The 26,097-nt window shown below is 37.7% G+C and overlaps 1 protein-coding gene across 1 annotated transcript; it reads right to left on the bottom strand.

Moving 5' to 3' along the window:
* Nucleotides 1-15,975: 15,975 nt before the first annotated feature.
* On the bottom strand, nucleotides 15,976-16,911 carry LOC128103780 (putative olfactory receptor 10D4). Its single transcript, XM_052728422.1, has one exon. It carries the CDS (start codon nucleotides 16,909-16,911, stop codon nucleotides 15,976-15,978), a length of 936 nt encoding a protein of 311 aa, XP_052584382.1.
* Nucleotides 16,912-26,097: the final 9,186 nt, after the last annotated feature.

The following is a 26,097-nucleotide window of genomic DNA, read 5'->3' as shown; positions in this document are numbered from 1 at the left end:
GTGTTTAGGAATGAATTATGGAACTTTGACTCTTCTATGTATCAAATCTGGTCTCACTTCAACTTCTTTTATTCTTCTCTGTATCAAATCTGGCCTCACTTCAACTTCTATTGTGCTTGGAATGCACTTCTTCTTTCTGCCTACTAACATTTCCTATTCACATTTTATTGATTCTTAAGTTATATTTTCAGAGCACTAACTGTTCTTCAGACACTGAGATGATATTTTTCACATATGCCAACTTATTTAATTTTCCTTTGTTGACCATAAAGTAAAGTTTACATATTCCTAAAAGTGCTTTAATGATAAGATCTTCAAAATACCAAACCAGTTTGGTTTATAATTCATTAACTGGAGCTTTAGCTTAAATGAAGTTGATGTCAAAATTCTTGATGTTTGATGACAAATACTTCTTTACCTATTGAGTCATATCTTTGATCTCCACACTTTTACCCACTCAAGTATATTAAAAAAAAGTAAAAGTAGGATCTACATACACATGCGCGCATGCGTGCACACACACACACACACACACACACACACACACACACACACACACACACCTGTTAAGTCCTTATGAATAAAGTTTCTTTAAATAACATGCCTGGCAATATGTCACTCATTGTTAGCTCTCAAAAAGTTTATGATAGAAAGGAGTGGGTCAGAGAATAACTGGGAATGACAACAGACACAGGCCTTGTTGATACATTGACTCTGTTGTCACTAGTCATTCTGCTCTACTTTGGCTCCACTTGTAGGTAGGTCATAGTCATTTTCTCTGTGCCATATTCAGGTGAAACCAGGATTGGCTCACGTCCTCTTTTTGAATCCTCTGCCATGATTTTATCCTTGCACTATGCTGCCAATATATTACATTACTATCAGCCTAAATCATTGGACAGCCTTCCCACCCAGCACTATGGAATAACTGGTTCAATTATTATGCTTATTTAATTTTCTCTCCAAGTAGCATTTTACTAACTGGGCCTCTACCTACTCTGGAGATGAGAATTATTTCTCATTAAAAAAATCAGAATCCAAGAAGGGAAACAAGGATATTTGTGGTGGTTTGAATGAGAATGAGCCCCATAGGGTCATACATTTGAGCTTTGTCCCTACTTGGAGGAACTGTTTTGGAAGGGTTGGGGGTATGGTCCTGTTGGAGGAGGTCTCTCATTGGGGGCTGAGCTTTGAGGCATAATTCTCCATGCTCTCTCCTGCCTCATGGGTGTGGATCAAGGAGTGAGCCCTCAGCTATTCCTTTGCTCAGCCATCACAGACTCTAATACTCTGAAACCATAAGCCAAATAAAACATTTTCTTTTCCAAGTGGCTTTGGTCATTGTGTTTTATCCCACCAATAGAAAAGAAACTAAGAAAGTTCTATTTACTGAGGATTCCATTCCATACCAGACCTTCATTTTCATCACATTTTAGTCATTTGTGGGATTTGTTTTGATTTTTAATTTCCCAAATCTCCATATTTTTAAAACCATAATATGAAACAAGATAAAACAAAAAAGAGTATTAAACATGAGAATATTCTTCCCTTAAATGAAGTAAGAAGACAATGAAACCCACACATGGAGAAAAAGTGTCATGTGGTACAACCTAATGATTATATATCTCTCCTAAAATGACTGAAAATCATCTAAACCACAGAAAATCTTAGTTCTACGTTTTGTGGTTTTGTGGTTTTGTGGTTATATATCCTAGACTACATTTGTTGCTCTGATGGTTGGATTCTGGTGGGAGAAACCACAATGTCATGGCATCTGGAAAGGTTGAGATGTTCAACAATACTTTTATAGACAATGAGATGTCCAAAGGACATGGTTAATTAAGACTTATTGAATGAATTACTAGATACCATTTAACAATTCAAACTGTGATAGATGTGCATAGTTATTGTGACAGAATAGGAACATGATTTAATGTTTCAGCAAAAGAACATCAATATATCCAAATGAAAACATATATAAATATCTAAATAAGACTAGAATATATGTCTTCTATTTCCCCTTCTATTTCCCAGGGAGATCCAAGTACACTCCTTGTTACATAGCCTCTCTGGGTCTATGGATTGTGGCATGATTATCCTTTGCTTTACAGCTAATATTCACTTATAAGTGAGTACATCCCTAATGTTTTATTTTCTGGATCTGGATTACCTCACTCAGGATGATTTTTTTTAATTCCTTCCATTTGCTTTCAAATTTCATTATGCCATTGTTTTTAACAGCTGTACCACACTTTCTTTATCTAGTCTTCAGTTGGGGGACATCTAGGTTGATTCCAGTTTCTGGCTATTATATACAAAGCTCAACTATTAAGAACATATTTGAGCAAGTGTCCTTGTGGTATAACTAAGCATTATTTGGGTCTATGTTCAAGAATGGTATAGCTGAGTCTTGAGGTAGATCAACTCCTAATTTTCTGAGAAACCTCCATACTGAAAGTGACTGTACAAGTTTGTATTCCCACTAGCAATGGAAGAGTGTTTCCCTTGCTCTACATCCTCTCCAGCATGAGCTGTCATTTGTGTTTTTGATCTTAGCCATTCTGACAGGTGTAAGATGGAATCTCATAGTGGTTTAGATTTGCATTTCCCTGATGGCTAAGGATGTTGAACATTTCTTTAAGTGTTTCTTAACCATTTGAGATTCCTCTGTTGAGAATTCTCTGTTTAGATCTGTACTCCATTTTTAAATTGGATTATTTGGTTTGTTGATGTGTAGTTTCTTGAGTTCTTTACATATTTTAGAGATCAGCCCTGTATCTGATGTGGGGTTGCTAAAGATCTTTCCCCATTCTGTATGCTGCCATTTTGTGCTATTGAAGGTGTCCTTTGCCTTACAGAAGCTTTTCAGTTTCACGAGGTCTCATTTATTATTTATCTGTATTATTGGTGTTCTATTCAGGAAGTTGTCACCTAAGCCAATGAGTTCAAGGCTATTTCCCACTTTGTCTTCTATCAAGTCCGCTGTATCTGAATTTATGTTGAGGTGTTTGATCCACTTGGACTTGAATTTTCTGCAGGGTAATACATATGAATCTATTTGTATTCTTCCACATACAGTTATACCAGCACCATTTGTTGAAGATGCTGTCTCTTTTCTATTGTATAATATGGCTTCTTTGTTGAAAATTAGATCTCCATAGGTATTTGGATTTGCATCTGGGTTTTTGATTTGATTTCATTAATCCACCTGTCTGTTTTTATGCCAATACCACGCAGTTTTTATTATTATAGCTCTGTAGTAGATCTTGAAATCAGGAATGGTGATACCTCCAGAAGTTCTTTTATTGTACAGGATTGTTTTAGTTATCCTGTTTTTTTTTTTTGGTTTTCCATATGAAGTTGAATATTGTTCTTTCAAGGTCTGTAAAAAATTGTGTTGGAATTTTAATGGGGATTGAATTGAATCTGTAGATAGCTTTTGGTAAGTTTGCCATTTTTACTGTGTTAATGCTACTGATTCATGAGCATGGGAGATCTTTCCATCTTCTGATATGTTCTCCAATTTCTTTCTTCAAAGACTTGAAGTTCTTGTCATGTAGGATTTACTGAGTGGAGTCGGGGTGGGAACATGAGGATCAGGTGTGAGGGTTTAGGGGGAGAGTACTAAAGGAGCCAACTGGAAAGGGTCTGTACCACACTTTCTTTATCTAGTCTTCGACTGGGGGACTGAAGTAGGTACAAACCTGGTGCAAGTCAAATTCCCAGGGATTTACAAGGATGACCACAGCCAAGACTACTAGCAATAGGGAATAGGCTGAACTGGCCCTCTTCTGTGACCAGGCAAGACTTACAGTGGAGGGATTGGGACACCAACCCAGCCACATAACCTTCCACCTACAGTGTACTCTGCCTATAGGATGTGCTGGGGTCAGTTCCTAGTCCAATTGTTATCAGAGAGGCTCCATCCAACAACTAATGGAAACAGATGCAGAGACCCACAGCCAAACATTAGGCCAAATCTGGGAATCCTGCTAGAAAGAGAGAGGAAAGATTGTAGGAACCAGAGAGGTCAAGGAAATCACAGGAATACCCACAGAATCAACTAAACTGGGCTCATAGGAGCCCAGGGAGCCTGCATGGGACTGACTTGTTACTCTACATATATGTGAGAGTTGTATAGCTTGGTATTTTTGTGAGACTCCCAACAGTGGGAACAAGGGCTGCCTCTGACTCTGACTTTTAGGACCCTATTCCTAATACTGAGTTTCCTTGCCCAGCCTCAATACAAAAGGAGGAGCTCAATCCCACCTCAACTTGATATGCCATGCTTTGTTGATATCTAGGGAAGGCCTGCCCTTTTCTGAATTAAAAGGAGGAGGAGTGGATGGGTGGGAGAGGGGAGGTGGAGGGGCAGGGACTGGGAGGACAAGAGGGAGGGGAAGCTGTGTTTAAGATGTAAAATAGATAAATAAATAAATATTTAAAAAGATGGAATACATGAAATCTAAAATTTTTATCATCATTTTGCAATCTTCTTCTAAATTTATACTGATGTGATTCTGAGGAAATAAAACTGAGAATACATTAAAGATTTCATCTGCCTAAAAGTATGTTATTTAAAAGCATATGCATATTCATAGACTGTTGTTAAAATTTTGTTATCAGAAATGAAAAATAAACAATAATAAAAAGCAAATAAATTGACAGAAATACAACCAGAGCCATAAGTGTTATTTCTCATAGCAGGAAGGAGTAAAACATTAGAAAAACATACAGATCATTTTTTGTCTTCATATAAATGTTTTCATATACACAGATATGCTTGAAATAGTGTTCTCATAAATGTTCACTGGTGTGATCACATATGGTGGACCTTCACTACTATCTCTGAATGTTCTCCTTTAATTACTTTATGATACCTATAGTATTGTATAGCCATTTTTTCAATAGAAAATAATAGACACATAATAATGGGATCTATTGATACTAATTATTTGAGCTAAATATTTGAGAGAAAAATGAGATTAATTTCCTAGAGAGAGAAAAATTCACTCATGACATATAGATGTTCAAGTTGTGGCATTATGATCGTGTTATGCACTATATCACTCCAAACGCATTTGTGATCAAATGCCCTGATCCCATTGAATGGTGATCAGTTATTTTCATTTTCGATTGTTACCCTTTTCTATTGATTCACACTCCCTGAGTATGCACAGAAGATATTTGTTGGTGAGTTGGAAAAAGTTGTCCCTGCTAATGAGAACTGAAATATGATTTTCAGTGTGCATTCAAACACAAATAAGCACTGAGATGTTTATTTGTCCATGAATATCCTTCTGTTCATCATAGCTGCTGTTTCCACCATAACTACAGTTAACTTTCCATATTTTCTTTCTAGTATGATATACAAAACTTCAACATTGATAGAACTATGGCAAAGTATCTTTACTCTCATAATAGACCATGTCATTGAAATGACCACCGGAACTTTGCATAATCAGATGCTCTGGTGACTCCTAAGCTTTGTCACACATAGACTTTACTGTCTCCTACCATTGGAATTATTTACACATGCACACATGTAGTACCTGAGCCTCCTACATGCATATACAAATATTGATAATTAAGTAAATAAAATCTTTAAATATTATTTAGAACATAGAATGCTGTTTCAGGCAAACGTGTGCTATCCAGGAAGTGCCATGTTAGGATACCCGAAACCAAAATCTCCCTTACCAAACAACTCATTTCAGTGTGGATAATACTCAGGTTCTGCCTCCTTTTGCTATAGGTGAAACAAGTCTTTCCAAATGTCTGGGTGTCCAGTTAAAAAATTCCTCTCAGTAACTTTTTCCATATTTACAGGAGTGATGGAGAGATTGATTTGTTAGTTCTTCTTATAATATTTGTTAATAGTAAAAAATAACTAAATCTTTGACAAAACCCAATAATGATTCCCAGGAAAAATTACTTTCAGTTGACTCTGGGGAAACTGATTCCTGAACTGTTTAATTAGCCTATGCTCATTTCTTTTCTGTCAGGACAAGAAATGTTTTAGATTTTTTTTATATCTCTGAAAAAGGAGATTAAATTCTTGAGCATAAAAGTTAATTAATATTGTGAATTAACTCTGCTCTCAATTAATGACAAAGTTCTAGAGTATATGGAATATTTCTTCAATATCCACTATGTGAAGGCATTGTGCTAAGTGCTTAATATTTTCAGGTCATCGCTGGTTTGATAACATAGCTGGGAATGATTGTTGGGATTGTATAAAAATCTCCCAAATGATTTTTTAGTTCTTTGAAGCATCATTCCAACTGCTGCTCATTAGCTTAATGAATAACACCAAATCCTTCCAGCAACCACATGAAGAAGTATTGCTCTTCAGAACAGAAAGGGAGGAAATTGAAGCCCAGGAATTTGAAGGAACAGACCAGTGGCAGACACAGTGAATATGACTGTGGGACTCCAACCATCACTTCTCCATTTTGATTTTTTAAAATCTCATGAAGGAGTGATCAACATCTCTGAGACACACACACAGTGTGAGGAGAGTATATGGGAGAGATAAATGGAGCCTTCTCAAACATTATTTGAAGGTAACAAAGTGTGGCTAAGAAATCACAGTCAGTTGGTTTCACTCCTATGCCAGTGAATAGAAATACCTTCAGAGCTGTGTGTTTACATACAATGGGAGCACAAAACAAATGTTGTTCACTCCGCAGAGGGCACGGAGTGTTGTATAGCACTACAGAGGGCACTGAAGAGTCATACAGCATCTGAAGTTCATGAAACTGAAAGGACCAAGCAGATGCCATAACAGGCTGCTCGGTCTTTTCTCAGAGATCAGGCCTCAATTTCAGTTTCCTGAGACTTAAACAAGCAGTTTCTGGGAGGGCCATGAACAAAAGACACAGTCCTTGCAGTAGCTCCCTTTCTGCATGTACCCTGACTGTTCAAGGTTCTGCCAGTTGTTTACTGTCTGGGACCCCTCACCAACTTAGAGCTATGTGCATGGGTCAATGTGAATGTGCAAGGCCAGTCAGCCTCCATGGCAACTCAAGGACAGAGCCTGGGACTTGCCCAGGCCTGCCCCAAATGATAACTGTAACCTCCAACCAGTAAATTCAAAGGTTACATACCCTCACTGAATCGTATGATGCTAAGGCTTGTACCACCATGCCTGTGGTTTTTCCCTTTAAAAACCGCTCACCCTGAGAGCTCAGAGGCATTCTCCTTCACCTGCTGTGTTGCTTGTTGGAGGAGGACCAAGCCCGAGCTTGCCTGTTATCAACAAACCCCAGTGTGTTTTGCATTGGATATTGGCTCTGTGGTGGTCTTGCTCAGGGGTCTCGCGATGTGGCCACAACAGAATACTGTTAATGAGAAACATAACCTGATGTTAGTCCAAAAAGATAACTGAAGGCCAGCATGCCTATCCAATGAGTTGATGGGATTACTAAGAGTAGGATGCATGAGCACTCACTTACAGAAACTTGAATGACTTACAGGCAGCTGCATCACAGAGAAGCCCATCCCAGCCTGGATAGCGACTCAGGAAAAATGCATTCCAGAGCTCCTAGAGGGACTTGTAAGCAGCTAGCTCTGCTGGTCTGAGAGTCTCTTCTCACCACCAGTTGTTTATTTTTTAATGTAACCTCAGGAAGGGGCCGTATAAGTCCTCTGCATTTCAGCTTTCAGGAAAAAAAAGGAACTTGAAGGTTTTATTTGCTTTAACTTGGTGGAACATTATGAGACCGATGAGAAATCATGTGTGCTGATGGGCTTAACCAACCATGTTTTTGCTGGCTTACTCACCTCTGACTGTTAAAATTAAATAGACTTCAGCATCTATGGGGGGACTTGAAAGAATAAAATGTTAGTCTTAAAGAAAATAAAGGTAGACAATAAATGAAACAAAATATTTTACCTTGCTTCCTCTCAGCAGCATCCCAGCTTATGCTCCTATTCTATTGGCATAATGCACCACATAACAACTTGTTGCCAGGCAACCACAGGGAAGGTTCCTGAATCAGCTGTCCTACAGCAGGCCATCCTATTGACTTCATTCTACAAAAGAACATAAACAGATTATCAAGTAAATACTTCAAGCACAGCCCAAAGTACATTGCCTCATTTTTCACCTATATTAAATCTGTCTGGTCATGATATTTACTGTAGTATAATACAACAAACTGCAAAATAAATAAAACATGGTAAAATATGCTGAGAAATATTATGCCAATTTCATTAAATTGTAAGTGTATGAATTCTGACTGTTAATTAAGAAGTAAATATGAATTATCCTCTGGTTATTTGTTAAAGAAGTGTAAGCCCCAAATTCCTTCCTCTATCATTTCATATTGACCATAATACAGTGATTCTCAAACTTCCTAAGGCTGTGACCCTTCAATACTGTCCTCGTGTTGTGGTGACCCCCAGCCATAAAATTATTTTCATTGCTACTTCAAAACTGTATTTATTGCTGTTATGAATCACAATGTAAATATCTGTGTTTCCGGATGGTCTTAGACAACCCTTGTGAATGGATCATTTGACCTCCAAAGGGGTCACAACCCACCTGTTGAGAACCCCTGCCTTAATATAATGTTAACATGCCTTACTTATTGTTATGATTCCCTGTTGTTAGTTTTCAAGGCTCTTTTCCTACTTACAAATTCCATGGCTCAACATGGGTACTTTAAGTTAATTTCCATTTTCCTGAGAGCAAAAATATAGATTTCATAATACTCAAAGTCTAGTTAAACATTGCAAAGCCAAAGGATGCCCAAGCATTTAGTATATTCCAAGAAAAATAGTAATCATGTTTTGCTTCTGCAATAATTCTAAGAGAAACCTCTTTGTTTGGGTATACATACATGCAGGCAGAGTTAACAGGAGGACCAGGAGATGATGCTGTCAGCACTGTCAAGATATACAGCAGGTTGCATAGCTTCCTGGAGTACAGAAAGCATGAATCTGGGTTTAGAGTTCAATTTTAATCAATATGATACTGAGAGGGTCAGATGGTTCACATGGCTGTCATATTCTGAAAAGTGCTCAAAGACAGATACTTCATTCTCTCTTGGAGATAGACGCCCAAATACTCCTGTTTTCTTGTTTTGTCATAAGTTGGAAATTTAAAGCATTGATGTCATGTTTTTTAGGCTTTCCTTAAAAGTACGTTTTTTCCTTTTGATGTGCATTTCTTAAGGTTGGGTACATGCTAATTTTGTGCACTTATGTTTGCTACATCTTAAATATTGTCTATAATAGGTGATCAATACTTATTTTGAATTATTCATGATCTAATATGTTAACAGTTAACATCCATTTTGGGGGGACTTGTGTTTTAGACTTAATAATTATGAATAAAGTTCAGTTATCTAGTCTCAAATGAGATAGAAACTCATTTTCAACTCAGTGAGTGAACAGTGCATATGGCTTTACATTCTTCCAACCCCAAATCTCCTTCCATAGATGTTTACTCTACACCTGATTGGACATCACTGAGTTACACACTATTCTGTTTTTGTCCAATAGAAATGCACCAACAATACATAGGAGTTTGGTACTTAACTACTTCTTGCAAAACTAAGTGAATTTGCAGACATGCAAAATGCAAAGATTGCGCAGACATGGAGGCTTCCACCCAGATTAAAAAGGAAGTCACTGAGGCCAGTGGGTTGCAGTCTTCGCAGGCATTCCATAGCAGGGTGATTCATGAAGCTCTAATGGTCAAAGCTAAGCAAGAGGGGAGATCTTGGGATGTTAGGTAAGTTAAGAATATGAACCTTTCTCAACGAAAGTAACAGGAACTAGTGAAGCCAGCTTAAGAAATAATCCATTTCTAGATATAAAGCAAAGAATAACCAGACTGCAACCCACAGCTCTATAGAAGCTAGGAAACAAGGAAGACCCTAAAAGGGATGCATGGATCACCTTGAAAAGGGGAAATAGATGAGATCTCCATTAGTAAACTGGGGATGGGTGGCAATAGAGGGAAGGGGATGGGGGATGAGAACATGAGAGAATGAGATGGTCGAGCTAGGGGAGGGAAGGAACGGGAGAGCAATGAAAGAGAAATCTTGATAGAGGGAACTGTTACGGGTAAGGGGTGTTAGGGAAATTCCCAGGAACCTACAAGGATGACTCAGATTAGACTACTAGCAATAGTGGAGAGGGTGCCTGAACTGGCCTACCCCAGTAATCAGATTGGTGAATACCCTAACTGTCATTATAGAGCCTTCATCCAGTAACTGATGGAAGCAGATACAGAGATTCACAGTCGAACACCAAGCAGAGCTCCAGGACTTCAGTCAAAGAGAGAAAAGAGGCAGTATGTGAGCAAGGGGGTGTCAAGATCATGATGGAGAAATCTACAGAGACAACTGAACAAAGCTCGTAGGAACTCACGAACTTTAGATCGACACCTGTGGAACCCGAATAGAACTGGACTAAGCCCTCTGCATATGGGAGACAGTTGTGTAGATTGGTCTGTTTGAGGGGCCCCTGTGAGTGTGATCAGGATCTAACCCTGGTGCATGAGCTGGTTTTCTGGAGCCCATTACCTATAGTGGGACACCTTGCTCAGCCTTGATGCAGCAGGGAGGGTCATGACCTTCCTCAGTTGAATGTACCACGCTTTGCTGACTCCCCATGGGAGTCTTTTGGAGGAGGGGATGGGGGGGTGGGTTGGAGGCAGAAGGCTGCAGATGGGGAGTGGGAGAAGGGATGAAAGCGGGATCTGTGGTTGGTATGTAAAGTGAGTAAAAAAAATTTCTTAAAGCAAAAAAAAAGAAAAGAAATAATCCATGTAGACTGAAAATTGCAAGATCAAATGCACAGTGCTACCTAAGCCCATTGGAGCTAATATTAGAGCAGTGAGATCCCTACATGCTGGGCATAGAGCTACAGGATTTAGTGTTTGCCTGCTGAGTTTCAGTCTTCCTTCACTCTAATTCTTCCTTTGTGTCCTTGTGTCCTCCCATTTCTTCATTTGGGAATTAGAATGTTTACCTTATGATACTGTCCATTGTAACTCTGCCACTTTGAATTTACATGGGGCTCACTTCCTGGAGCCTAGACACAGATGGTGGCAGGGGCTTGACCTTTTGACCTATGCTGAAACTGGAGGGGAGCTGTGAGATGTGGAGGGAGGGAAAATTATGGTCAAGATGTATTATATGAGAAAAGGATCTATTTTCAATTTAAAAAGAGAAAGGAAAAGTAAAAAGAAAAAAAACAACAAAACAAAAAAGGAAAATGGTTGGAGAGAAAATAAGTGGTCTTGGAATTATTAGATGAGTATGAGACATTGAGTGCAAGGGAGACAATGTCAGATTTGGAATATGTTGTCTCATACATTAACATTATCACTCACGATGGAAACTTTCAGATGTGCATCTGTCTTGAGGAAGTAGTTCACTGGGACATGTTTTAAGGCTTGGATCTTGTCACAAGCCCTGTCATTCTCTGCTTCTGCTCTCTGCCCATCATGAAGTGAATACCTTCTACCATATATTCCTGGCAACAGGGTTTACTTATGGTTACATTACAGGCCCAGACACCCAGAATCAAGTGACCTTGCGATGAAGACTCTGTAACTACAAGCTCAAATTGACCTTCCACCTTAATTTGTGCTGTCAGGTACTGTGATCACAGATATGGAAAGACAAGTAATCCAAGTGGCCCAAGAGTATAGATAAGGACAGAGATGGAAGTTGGGATCCTTGAGGTGAGCCTCTGAGAATTCTGGGTAACTGATTATTTTTCTATTCTTACAGCACCTAGTTCAGAAAATTAGTCACAGTAGAAACAGGACCCAAAGAGGTTGAGAGTAAAGTATGAAGACCTTATAATCTTGAGAGCTGTGTGACCTTGTAGTATTGATATTGATGAGGTTGAAGTTGTTAGTGGCACATATACATAAGTTATTGCCACTGAATAGTGTCAGTAAGACAAAAATTAAGTGGTTCAAAGGGTCTGATAAGAACCTACTCATTCTCAGATTATCAGAACAGCTCTGCACTCAATGCTGAGATTTACATCTTGGAATCCAGAAACCTCTGTCTTGGACACGGTTGCTGTCATTTCTGTAATTCTGTTCTCCCACAATGTAAGGCCATGGAAACCACTCTGAGCCCTCAGTTATGCAAATATGACAGTGTATAACTGAGACTACACGGCATTTCTTATTTTGTCCCTTGTCTCCTACATACTTAATACTAAAAAAAAAAAAACAAAAAACAAAAAACAAAAAAACAAACAAACAAAAAAAACTTCTTATTTGTTTTAGTTTAGAATTTTACCCAGTGTTTGTCTGGCTGGCACCAAGCAAGTGAAAAAGAAATTGATTTTTATTTGATTGTTAACTCAACAATTATTTAATTACAAGGGGAAAAATAAAAGCTTACCCCTCTCCCTTTATTATTTCCCATTTGCCATTCATTTCTCTATCTATACTTTCATGTTCCCAAAGAGATGAATCAGTCCAAAGTTATGAGACAGTTATATACAATCAGAGTTAGCATTTCAGACTTCGGAGGGGAAATAGATGCTGTATAGTCCAAGTAAAGCTTCTTCATTTGATATGTTTTTCATCTCTCTGAAAAGGAATTTTTTCTTTCTAAATGAAAGATTTTGTCCTCTTATGACCACTTCCTCTCATAAGTCAGGATCACAGCTCAACAAAGTGGGTCTCAGCTTCACTAAGTTCGTTAGAATGCTGTGTTGATAGAAAGAATTGAGGTGAGCCCTTCAGAATAGAGGTAGTCCTCAGTAGAAACCCAATTAAGTGAAGTATGATTGGTTAAATAGATACATCATTACTTGGTAACTATACTGTACCTGGTCCGTCACTCACGATCATTTGACTTAGCATGCTTGTTCTCATGATTATGTAAAAAATGGTATGTGGTCAATAGAAACCACACTTCAAAGTCTGAATTTTGATCTTCTTTCAAGGTAGGGACCTGCAGTTTAATGCTCTCTCACAATATAGGGTAATGGAAGCCACCTGAGTTCTCAGCTATGCTAAAACTGCAGTGAGTAACCGGGGCTACATGCTCTACTGTGATGCCAGCATTTTAAAATATAATGTCCATATTTTATCATGACTAAAATATACCCATAAGGGAGCATACATGAGCTCTTAGCATTTAATTGTAAAATTGACCCTACACTGGATGATCCTCTTCAGTTAAAAGTTACAGTAAATATTTTGGGCACATATAAGATAGGCACAGTTAAATTGTGAGGAATCAGTGTATTAACTTCACCTTTGAACTATTTTGTTCTTTGCTTACAAGGGTTCTATTAGAGGATGTGTTCAACTTTTGTTGTGAAGCATCTTTCAATGATGTAGGCTTAATAGCCGTTGAAATAATCACCAAATACCCTTGACTTCAAAAACAATCATTTTTAATGTGGAAAGTGAAATAAATACCTTCCTGGTCAAGTAATTTTTTCAGATAACATATTAAATCAATGACATCTTCATAAGTAGTGAACAAGTGACTCTAGAGTTTACATAATGGCAAGAACACATCATAACTGTACACACACACACACACACACACACACACACACACACACAGTGCTATGAAGAAAGTAAACAAAATGTAATTGTAACATTTTGAGAATGAGTAAAGGGTATATGGATCCTGTATAGTACACATATAGTACCTTTTCCATATTTTTTTATAGATTTTTAAATGTCAATACTATGTAGTCTGTGTAGATTTCATGACAACAGAGAGTGAGAAACATTTTTTGAAGTATGCTTTTTATACTTAGAAATATTTATTTTGAAGTATGCTTTCTATACTTAGAAATATTTAATTTCTTCTGTGTTTTTTTAAAGTACTGTTTAAATAGAGACACTTTTTTTTTTTTACAACAAAATGGTATGATTTCATGTGATGTTTTTGTAATGATGATTTGTCAGGAGGGTGACCAATGTCGTCATGGTCAGCTGTGGTGTGTAGCAGCATAGTAACTCATAACTTTTTCTGTCAGAATTGGAACTTTGCTGATGAATGAGTAGTGTCCTGAAAACCATAAGAGTGGAATCCACCCTTGGTAATCTGAACCAAATAAATTTTAGTGTACAAATTCTTAGACCGTGAACCTTACCACAAAGCTATTATGGAAAAGACAGCAACTGCTAGGACTACAATTTATTATGTGAGAGAGAGGGAGAGATGGAAAGGGGGAGAGAGAGGAAGAGAGAAGGAGAGGGGGAGAGAGAGAGAGAGAGAGAGAGAGAGAGAGAGAGAGAGAGAGAGAGAGAGGAAGAGAGGGAGGGAGGGAGGGAAGGAGAGAGAGAGGGAGAGAGAGGAAAAGAGAGGGAGAAGGAGGGAGGGAGGAAGGGAGTGAAGGAGAGAGGGGGAGAGGGGGAGAGGGAGAAGAGGGAGAATAAATGTGGAAAAAGTAGTAAAAGTGAGGAAGTGAGGCAAGGTTGTAAAACACGTCCATTTTGACATTCTGTCCAGAAGGCAAGTGCAGAGGAACAAGATAGGTCTGACTGTAGTGGTTCCTGAGTTGCAGAGTGTTTGACACCATAACCTCCTGATGAAATGGGTAGTTATTCCACTTTCAGGGTTTATGTTGAAGACAGAGGGAGTATAAAGCTGTGGGTTACATTTGACTCTTTAACATTAGTGTGTTTAATATTTCAAATTAATGTTGGCTGTCTGAAAGGACCTAAGATTTCTTGTGTTAAACTAATGTCTTTTTGATTTCTAGCAGTATTGTCTGATATCTACAGTATTTTATCTCAAAGATCCTTAGACAGCACATCATAGTGCCCTGGTTATTGGAACGTACTGTCTCTGGGGCATTTGAATATTTTCTAACAGAGTTGACCACACTTACAGATTTGTTCTTTTGATCTATAATTTCTAGTTGTGGAAGACTTTGCCTTCCCCTGTCGCTTCTCAGAAACTTAATGAAAAAGACACACACCAATCGTTCCATTATGCAGTACTAATTTTTCTTTTACAACACAGCTAGATTTTTCCCCTTTCTTCTTTCTTCTCTCCCTCTCTATAATCTAATCATTTATTTTTCAAAATAGGAATGAATATAGAATTCAAGAATAGCCCTGGATGTCAGGAAGATATAAAAACTAAGAGAAAACTAAAACCAAGATAAGAGGAAGAATACATTCATTAGAAACTTAACTAGGTTCTACAAATGAAACATATCTATTTATTTCTTGGCATTTTGAAGTGTAGAGGTTAGAGAAAGGTAAATTCATTGTAGATGTTACTATGAAAAGGGAAGAAACACACGTTATATGTTATCCCTTTAAAAGTTTACTACAGCTGCCTGATTGAGACACATAAAATACATGAATGTATTTCAATTTAATTGGCCTTTTTGTCTGATTTAAACAAATTTTAAAACAACAAAGGGGATTTATTGACCACCTCTTGAGAAATAATCCACATTTGTGCCTTTTGAGGGGTACAATTACAGAACAACACACATATCTCAGTCCCAGAAGATGTGCACAGGGAACAAGTTTGAAATCATGCAAGATTGTATGCTTGGAAGAGCTCACTTTAAATATAACTTAATGAGTTTGAATTTATGAGTCTCTGGTAGAAAATTGAGGCTACCTTTCTATTTTAGAAAGGATATAAAATTCTGGTTTAGTCTGTTTGAGGGAGTAAATATGTCTCAATCCTTTTAAAGAGTTAGATGAGTAACAAATACTTGGGAGAATAGCAGTGCTTGGAGAGAATCCATACCACGTAAAAATCAACACAGGATCTGTTAAGAGACTTTATCACTTATATTTCATTATAAAACATAAGGAAACATAAAATGAATATATATCTTCAAACAAAGAAGAAAGTGGTAAATTTATGTAATGTACATTTCATTTCAATATGCCTTAGAAGTTACAGCTGTCAATTTCTCTTGTGAAATATGCTGTAGATGCAAATCTGACCTACTAAATGTTGACTCAAACTTTGTTAAGCAAAGATTTAGACATTTTTATTTACTTTCTGGATGTTGAGTTTTCTTAAGAAATATGTGCCTCAGGGCTACTTTCACATCCTTATTTCTCAGGCTGTAGATCAATGGGTTGAGTGTGGGTGTCACAAGATTGTTCAAAATCTGAATTATAGCACCAAACAATGGGCTGGGGTTGGGCTGTAAGTAGATGATGATGACTGGTCCGTAGGCACAGACAATGGCAGTGAGGTGGGCACTACAGGTGGAGAAGGCTCTCTGCCTGCCTTCTGTTGAGCGGATTTTTGAGATAGAGATTCCGATTCGAGTGTAAGAGACAAGGATTAGGAAAAAGCAAATGAGAGATAAAAGACCAACGTTTGTAAAGCCCACCCTCTGTGCTAGAGAAGAGTCCTCACAGGCTAGTGGTAACACTGCAGGCATGTCACAGAAGTAATAGCCCACCTCACTGGGGCCACAGTAGGGCAATTGGAAAGTGAGGGAAGTTAGGATAATGGAGTGCACACAGCCGCTCATCCAGGTCCCTGTGGCCAAGACACAGCACACTCTGTGGTTCATGATGACCGTGTATCTCAAAGGGAAGCAAATGGCAACAAAGTGGTCATAGGCCATCACTGTGTACAGGAAGCATTCTGTGCAACCCAGACAATGATAGAAGAAGTGTTGTACAACACAGCCCTGGAAAGAAATCCCTCTACCCTGTCCTGAAAGATATGACAACATCTTTGGAGCTGTTGTGGAACAGAAACCCAAGTCAAAGATGGAGAGGTTTCCCAAGAAAAAGTACATGGGTGTGTGGAGTCTCTGGGAGGAGATGACTGCAGTAAGAATGAGCAAGTTTCCCAGGAGGGCACAGGCATACAGTGCTGAGAACAGGAAGAGCAGGACCTTCTCCAGGCCTGCTGTCTCAGGGATGCCCAGCAAGGTGAATTCTGTCACCATGGTGTGGTTTGTCATGTTTGTGGAAGAATCAGCTCCTGGACGTCTGTGGAAAGATGTAAAATTTATTATGTATGTGGATTAGATGAGTTTAATTCACCGGGGTGGAAGAGAAAAAGATAGTGGTATTTACAGAGAGATGTTCTAGACAGAATTGCTTTTCCTGCTGATGGAGTATTTTTCTCAGTTAGGCACCTGGTTGCAGATAGTCTTCTTAATATTGTCACTCAGAAGTTAACTTCCAGAGCAGTTGCAGATGGTGTCTTAACAATCTCACCCAGAAAGTAACTTCAAAGGCTAATCGCCTCTCTTCCCCTATTCATATAAATGATCTTATTCCATCATTCCAGATGCTCATGATTCTAAAATGAAGAAAAACACACTAGAATTGGAGTTGTATGGAAGATGGGGGAAATGGCAAGGGTATAAAAGGATAAGAAAAAGTGGGGAATGAGAATAATCAAGATGTGTTATACACAGTTTTGAAATTTTCCAAGAAAAATTTTAATTAGTAAAAAGTTTTGCTTCCAATCACATTTGCACCTGGGTTCTGGAACTACAGGTAAAGAGAATCAGAACCAACAGCATTTATGACAAAAATTACAACAGCAAAGGATATACCTCATGATTTTAAAATCAAAATCTGAACGTAACTGGAGCTGGAAGCTGAATGAATACATTAAAGTTTACTTACACAGCAGCATGAATGTTTGCTTACAGTTCTTGTGAAAAATGAGGATTTGTGATTTTACATGGGAAAATTCTGCGGATTGTAGGAAGGAAAGTTGAGACTAACATAGTGACTGAAGTCTCCAGAGTTACTTTTTATAATAGCAGAGCTTCACTTACTTCTGTTTCTTGGAAACATAATATACACCTCACACAAACACACAGATGCACACACAGACAGACATACATACACAGAGACACATGCACATACAAACACTGAAGTCCAAACCTCACAATTCATATTGTGTTAAATTTTTTAAGGGTATTTGTCACACATGTCACATATAATTATGTGAGGCTCAAAAAAAAGCGACCTAAAAAGCACTTTATTGCCCAATTATATGGCAGAAACAGGATACACAAAGATCATAATGCAAACAATGAAGTCACAGATATTTTAAAAGGTATGAACTTTTTCTGCTTTTAATGAAGAAAGGTGCATCCAATTTCATCGGTTCATCTGTGAACATAAGAATGTATAATCAGTCGTCAACTTCCCTTAACTGTCTATTCATGATTTTTGAAGTCACTCATACAGTAGATTCATTGATGTTCCAGATTATTTCCTTGGGCATGAGGCACAAGAAAGATAGGCTACCTAAAAAAGACTTTAGCATTCTAGGTGGAATGAAGAAGCTAATATTGCCACTATATCAGGCTGCAAAGTCTAATTCTGGAATCATATTTGTGTTAAAGAGAAGGGTAGGCACAGAAAACACTCCTTTTGAGTTGTCATATTTTGAAATTTTCTGATACTTTAATAGTTTTTCAATTTTCCAATACAGTATACTCCTTAAATTACAGGTTAACTCAGAAAATCTATTGCCTAAAACCCTGTGTGCTCTCCCTTACCCCCCCCCCCCCCATAATATATCCTTAGTGACTGGGAGACTGCGCACTCTGGTGAAGGTGAAGGAGACATTTGGGCACTTACTGAGACAATAGAAAGCCTAATGTGATGGATGGTGTTGTTGAGCACTCTTTTCCTGTGTACCTCCAGCAGAAGGAAGGAGCCTCACCATCCTTCAGTCTGTAAGTTGGAACTGACAATTCTTTCTCCTCATTTTAATCAGTTTCCAGGAGAATTCCACACATCTAAGTGTGCTTCAGCTCCCTGGCAGCGATTTCCTGTTTGGTTCCAGGAACTGCAATAATTCACAAGACTAGAGATTTTAAATAATAGTGATCATCCTTTGGGTATCAATCCCCAGAGGAAGGAGTCTTATTGAAAAAGCATCTCATTAACTCCTTGCTTTAATTATGTGGTGGTGGTGGTGTAGGAGGGGAGTATTTCAACATCTTTTGTGAATATTCTTAAGGGCTAATACTGTTCGATAATGTTCACTTGAAATCTCAATATTTTTCTCACCTACTTAACCTGTGGCTAAAGATTTTCCAAGCTGATAATTCTGAAATTCTATTTGTCACATAGTGACCTATATGGTGAGGTAGGGTTCTCTGAAGGTAGGAGAAGTGCTTTCTCAGAAAATATTCTGTTAGCTGGGACCTGCAATGTGAATCAGCAGACAGGGTAGGGAGAGACAAAGCAATTTCCCATCTGAGGCATTGGCATGTACACTTTGCATGATGGAAAGGAACTCAACATACTTAAAGAATTTAGGAGCTGGACCTGAATGTCATAGTCTCTGTAGGTGGAAGTTTTCTGCTCCACAAACCACTCCCAAGTAACCACACAGAGGCTTAATATTAATTATAAATGCTCTTCCAATAGCTCAGACTTATTTCTAGCTCACTCTTACATTTTCAATTAACCCATATTTTTTATCTCTGCTTTGTCTCGTGGCTTGGTACCTTTTCTCAGTATGACATGTCCATCTTGCTTCCCTCTGTATCTGATTGCTGCTCCTTTGGCTCCACCATTCTTCTTCCCAGCATTCTCTTGTTGGCTCTCCCCCTAACCTTATCCTGTCCAATTGCTGGCTGGTCAGATTCTTTATTAAACCAGTTACAGTGACATATATTCATACAGTGTAAAAAATATTCCACAAGCCTCTATTTTCAGTTTCTTAGGAGTCTGAGGGAATAGGATCACAAATACAAACTTTCCAGAATTGCTAGGGGATGGTCCTTCTGTACAGTGTGAATATGTATTTCTCTCATTAGCTGATAATAAAGTTGTTTTGGCCTATGGCAAGACAGGATAAGGATAGGCAGAAGAGTCAAACTAGGACTCAGAGGAAGAGGGACAAGGTCCTGACAGGCTGCAAGCCACCCAAGAAGCAGGATGCTGAGGACTAGTAAGTCATGGACCACCTGGCAATAAATAGATGAATAGGAATGGGTTAATTTAAAAGTAAGAGCTAGTTAATAATAAGCCTGAGCTACAGTCTAAACATTTATAATTAGTATAAGCCTCTGTTGGTAATTTGGGAAGCAGCTGCTGGGTATTTGGGAGTTGCAACTGGGATAGAAACTCCACCTCTGTTTACATATGGTACCCAACGTTCGCCAAGAATTTCCACATAAAGCCTTAAAAGCTTTAAAAAGGATTCTAAACACAGAAAACTGAATTAAACTCGGCTTCTTGGTAACCACTTTTTCTTGGGTAGGCTCTGTTTGCTAGTGGCAAGCAGAGGCACAGCTCCTTTAAGAGACAGTTTCCTGACTCAGTGTTAGTGGCAAAAATGGGTAGCTTTTTAAAGAGGCCCTGCTACCAAACACTTAAATGGGTTTTGTGTGCAGTGGGTGACATGCTACTTGGTGACAGCATAGATGTAGAAACTCCCTAGTGTTGGGGCGATACACATGGATCCAGCCAGTACCTCCACCATGAAGCTAGACTCTCAGGAAGCCAAGGAATGGGGTGGGGCCAGCTGATTTGGTCCTAATCATGTCACTTGGTAATTTAAAGACATTCATGGTCAGAAAAAGACATATGCAGTAAAGATAGATTCAGAAAAAAAAAAACCAAAAACAAAAAAGCCCTCTAAATGTGTTTAAGAAATATGTGTGAACTTGGGAGAAAGAAGAGAAAGTGTAATCACAGTCATAAAAATTGATTTAAAAATAACAAGTTCCTTAAAAAGGAAATAGAATAAAAAAAATATGATAAACCATGTAAAATGGAAAATATATGGAGAGTCTGGATACTGTATATTATCATGATGTCTTTAAATATTTTGATGGCTAATGAACAAATGATAACTGCTGAGAGACATTATAAAAGTTGCTAGATTATATCAACCTCTATATTTTAAAATTGTCTTGACTTCAAAATTTAAGTCAAGGGATATGTTGTCTGGGAAAGAGGTTCTGTTTTTGTTTCCACAGGAAATGAGAGGCTTCATTCAGGGTTAAGAAAAATCAGGTTTGATCAAGGAAGACCCCCTGAATTTCTAACTACAGACATGGGAAAATAAACCTAAAGTAACTACAAGATATGTAACTTATAATTTTACCTGCTCAGAGATAAAACAAAATAATTATCTTTGACTGGCTTATGTACAATGAACAGTTTATATTTGTATTAATATGGAGATGCATGTTTCCTTTAAAAGTTTATGTATTTTTAGAGCAAGGGGATCAGACAGCAATAAAAACGATGGCCCAGATGATCCAGCATCCAAAACAGCTTCAAGGCAGCTAACTAAGATGATCCAGCCTCACAAAATGCTACAGCCAAAGTTTAACAATTATCTTAAATTTTCTCAGAGTCCCAAATCATTATCAGTGCCCCCAATCAGCAGGAAATAGTCTAGAGAACTATGCCCACATTCCCCCAAAATAGATTATAGATGTTTGTCTTTGTTTAGGGGGTTGATTATAAATTGTTATTGGTCATAGTCAATCACTTTCTAAAGAAGAAAGGAGAATATGATATAAAAATGATAGGGGAAAGGATAGACTATTATGATAGAAAAAAAGGTAGATTATTGAATCTACTTTAATCCAAAAAATAAACACCTGTTAATCTCAAAATATTTTACATTGTTATGGATTTTAGTTTATTGATACAAATTTAAAGTCAATTTTGTTGTACTGTAAGTATATTTCTACTCTTGTTTCAGGTTTTGTGTTTATACAGCTTATTTAAAAATGTAATGTATTATTAAAAATACACATTAATAGTCATCTATAATAGTCAAACTTATAGTCATGTTAGTTAGGTTATCTAGGTATACAAAGATATATTTCAATTAGATAGGTAATCTTCAAAGACCTACAGAATATGGCATTTAAAATGTTTCAATAACTTAAAGCTTTTCATGACAGTGAGACACATCTGCTCCTGACAGCTCCGATTTACTTCAGAGAAGATGATAGGCTCCAAAGACAGACCATATGGAGTTTGTTTTCTTTTTAGCACAACTGGCCTATTGGGCAAGAGATTACCCTTGCCTTGACTGCTGACAGTAAGCACACTCTCTAGTCTGGACAAACAAGAAGCAAAGAAAAGTGACTGCCAAACTTTGCAAAGGCAGGGTAAGAGAGTCCTTCAAATTTTCCTGCTACTGAAAAAGGTCTGTCAGATATTCTAGGTCTGTAGGCCAAAGATGGATGCCTCAACATTTCAGAGAAACTTTGGGTGACTGTCCAGGCAGCCTGATGTCCTTGTCATTAGGTAACATTTCAAACTTCTAAAGTCTTTGATGGAGTTGAAGACTAGATAGTCATAGTCATAATTTTTCTTAGTTATGATAAAAGGCAAATTAGACATAAAACTTTAGACACACCAAGATAGCATAGATAATTAAATGTTTTCTCTGATTTTATAAAATATGAATAGACTAGATATTATACCTATAATTCTTGCTTGGTAATTGTTTTGTTATATTTAATCTTACTATCATAAAGTTAAAACCTTTCCTTTTGATTAGACAGAAAGGGCAAAATGCTATGTGCTGTGGGATGGTCTGTATGTCAAATGTGTTGCTCTGATTGGTCAATAAATAAAACACTGATTGGCCAGTTGCCAGGCAGGAAGTATAGGCAGGACTAACAGAGAGGAGAATTGAGAGAACAGGAAGGCAAGGGGGGGCAGGGGTGCGGGGGGAGGGACACTGCCAGCCGCCGCCATGACAAGCAGCATGTGAAGATGCCGGTAAGCCATGAGCCACGTGGCAAGGTGTAGATTTACAGAAATGGGTTAATTTAAGATATAAGAACAGTTAGCAAGAAGCCTGCTATGGCCATACAGTTTGTAAATAATATAAGCGTCTGTGTGTTTATTTTATAAGTGGGCTGTTGGACTACCAGGGCTTGGTGGGACCCGGAGCGAAAACTCCAGACACAGCTATGGAATGGTCTTTTGTATCCTGTGAATATGTATTTCTCTCAGAGAAAGAGGTGTGGGGGGTGGAGCAGATGCCATGAGCCACCCAAGAAATAGGATGCTGGAGGACTGGTAAGCCACGGACCACGTGTCAATAAATAGATGGATAGGAATTGGTTAATTTAAATGTAAGAGCTAGTTAATAATAAGTTTGAGCTACCAGCTGATCATTTATAATTAATATAAGGCTCCATGTGGTAATTTGGAAAGCAGCTTCTGGATATTTGGGAGTTGCTGGCAGGACAGAAACTTTCACCTATACTGAATGGCAGAGTATATTCAAGGTTAGCATAGAAAACCTGTTTAGACCATGTCTCAAAATAAGAAATTAAAGTGGATAGGAATAGAGCTCATCTTAAGTGTACTTATTTGTAGTGTGATTGCTTAGCATGGGGAGGGCCAAAGGTTTGATCCATAGTACTGCAAAGGAAGGGGTGTTAGGAGTTGTAGAAAGGGAACTCCAAGTAAGATAAAGTCAGAGAGAGAGAAGACAGCAGATGATGATTGAAGGTCCCATTGTTTACATTAAGCAGGTTGTCTCTGATTTAAGGAGTAGATGAAATGCCCCCATTTCAAGCAGGACTGTTTCAGTATATTGTGGGTGAGAAAGTATATGAAGAGATGATTAGATCTACAGTACAAAGAATAGTTCTGGGGAAGAAGATACTATTCAAATAGTCAAGTAAGATCCTTGCACTAGAGACTTTTCAGACACTTGGTCAGGAATGAAGGAGAAAGAATAGTTATTAGTTCAGAGAAATGTTATCTTTAGTGTGTATGGGAAAAGAGCTAGTTAGCCTAACATGATGGTACCAGAGTAGATCTCTATTTCCAGATGAGGAGAAAAATGAAGTTGTTATGGTGGGAAACAGACTGATAAGAAATTCAAAGAGAGAGAGGATGATTTGTATAAAACAAAAGAAAAAATTGGAGTAATAAAGCCAACAAGGAGAAACCTAAATTAACCATGGCTAAGAAGAGGGACCGTGAAGGATATGAGGACAAGACTACAAAATCCAGTGATATAAACAGGATAAATATAGTGGTTAGATATCTTAGGAGATAGTGATGGTCACCAATTTAGTTTTAGTCCATTTTGTTCCATTGTGCAAAGGTGGGTGAACATCTGAAGTAGGATCCTGTTTATTTCCACAAAGTGAATACTTCAAACATTCTAACACTCCCAGTTCCCATTTGATCTACAAAATGATCACACAACAGCCTAGCTCAGACACACTTATGGTGCACCCACAGAGTAATCGCACATGACTGGTATTGAGTATGATGTGCTAACTGGGAACACAATGCTAATGCTGTAAGCACTGTTTCTCAGTCACCCTGCTTTCTATTGCTCGGATGCTTCCTAGCTGTGCTACATTGAGGTTGGGAAGAATTCAAATGGAGTGGTTCGAGAATCTCCAGGAATATAGTTATAATAAAAGAAGTTATCTCACTACCTCAAAAAGCATGCAGCCTTAAAACAGGCAACAGCTTTAAAGATAGAGCTTTAAACCTCTTCTAGTATGTGTGTTTCAACAGTATGGAATGCATTCACATTGTTATACAATCTATAGAATCCTTCCATTATGCAGAATTGAAACTTAAACATGCTGAAAGTGTCATAGTGATGATCATGATTATGTAGGATAATTTAAAATTAGTTTTAAAAGAAACTGAAAACCATAAGAATGCTGGAAGTAGGAGAAATAGTCTCTAGGGAAGAGCACACCAATGGACTATCCAACACCACATGGTAATCCCTGAAGACATACACATATTAGCAACATTATCTAGACTGTGCAGGTTATATTTAGAAATATATACATATATAATTTACATGAATGCCTGTAACAATTATCAGTGAAAAGAGACATCAGGAAAGTGAAAGAGAAAGGCTGGGTATAAGGAAGAGTTTGAAGGCAGGAAAGAGAAAGAGAAATTTATATATAATCTCAAAAGATAAAAGAAAATACATCCATTAAACCAAAGCTCCCTCTTCTTCTGCTTCTATAGTCTCCCCAAGTTTCCACTCCTTATTAACCATCATTCTATTTCATTTTTAAATAAAAGAAACTCATTCTAGAGCCTAAAATGGCTATGTTCATTTTACTGTGATTGTCTGTTCTCTCTTAGCTTACTCTCCTCAAGGATTGTCCATGTGGGTGAGGGGTAACACATGTGTCAGAACCTGCTTGCTGTTCACATCTGAAAAATATTACTTTGTATATCCATTGTATAATACATTGAGATGATCCATTCATAAACTCAGACATTTTCCATTCCTAGGCCTTGTGACTAATACTGTTATGAACACAGAAACATAAGTAGCTCTTCAGGATCTTACTTTTGAGCATTTTGTATATACAATAAGAATCTGAATTGATTGATTTTATTATTTTATTCTTCCTTATTTTTAAGGAACTATGATGCTATTTCCATTCTGACTTTCCCGTTTTATAGTCTCATTAATACAAGAGCATAGAAGAGCATAATTTTTCCATCAACAAAAACCATGTCTTTGTATTTTAATAGTTTCCTTATTAATAGTATATATCTATCTATATCTATATCTATATCTATCTATCTATCTATATATCTAGAGAATTAGTTTTAAATATTCTAATGTTGGGTGTTATAATTGGAGATTATTTAAAATGTTTGGAACTTTTGATACAGTCATTGACAAATTTATTTAAAAGGAGTCAAAGAATGAGTGTTTATTCATGTTTTGACTTTCAAATATCTGTACATTTCTAGTATAGGTATGCATCCAATTTAGAACACTGTTCTGCATAAAAATGTGTTATTAACGTTCTTTCTTCTTATGCCAATAAGTATGTAGTCCATATTTTGAAGGGGGTCTTTATTTCTTTTTCATTGCCATAAAAAATTTCCAGGGACTGGCTATAATATAAAGGAAGGACATTTATTAGCTTACAGTTCTGGAGGCCAGGATAATGTATAATTTAAAAACCACAGATAAAAATAATATTAGGAAAATGTGGGTATAATCCCAATAATCACACCTCCTTTTTGCTCCTTGGATTCTGAAAAAAATTGGGAAATGATTTTCATTTGCAGTCTTGTTAGGCATGAAGTAAGACAACAAGGCTTGGTGGGAGAACCAGCTGAACAAGATAACGACTGATAATTAGGACATTTCCGCAATGGATGGGGAGGCT

This window comes from Peromyscus californicus, unplaced genomic scaffold (genome assembly GCF_007827085.1).
Source record: "Peromyscus californicus insignis strain IS unplaced genomic scaffold, ASM782708v3 Scaffold_11__1_contigs__length_118956290, whole genome shotgun sequence".
Taxonomy (NCBI): Eukaryota; Metazoa; Chordata; class Mammalia; order Rodentia; family Cricetidae; genus Peromyscus; species Peromyscus californicus.
This window is presented reverse-complemented; position numbering and strand designations above follow the sequence as displayed.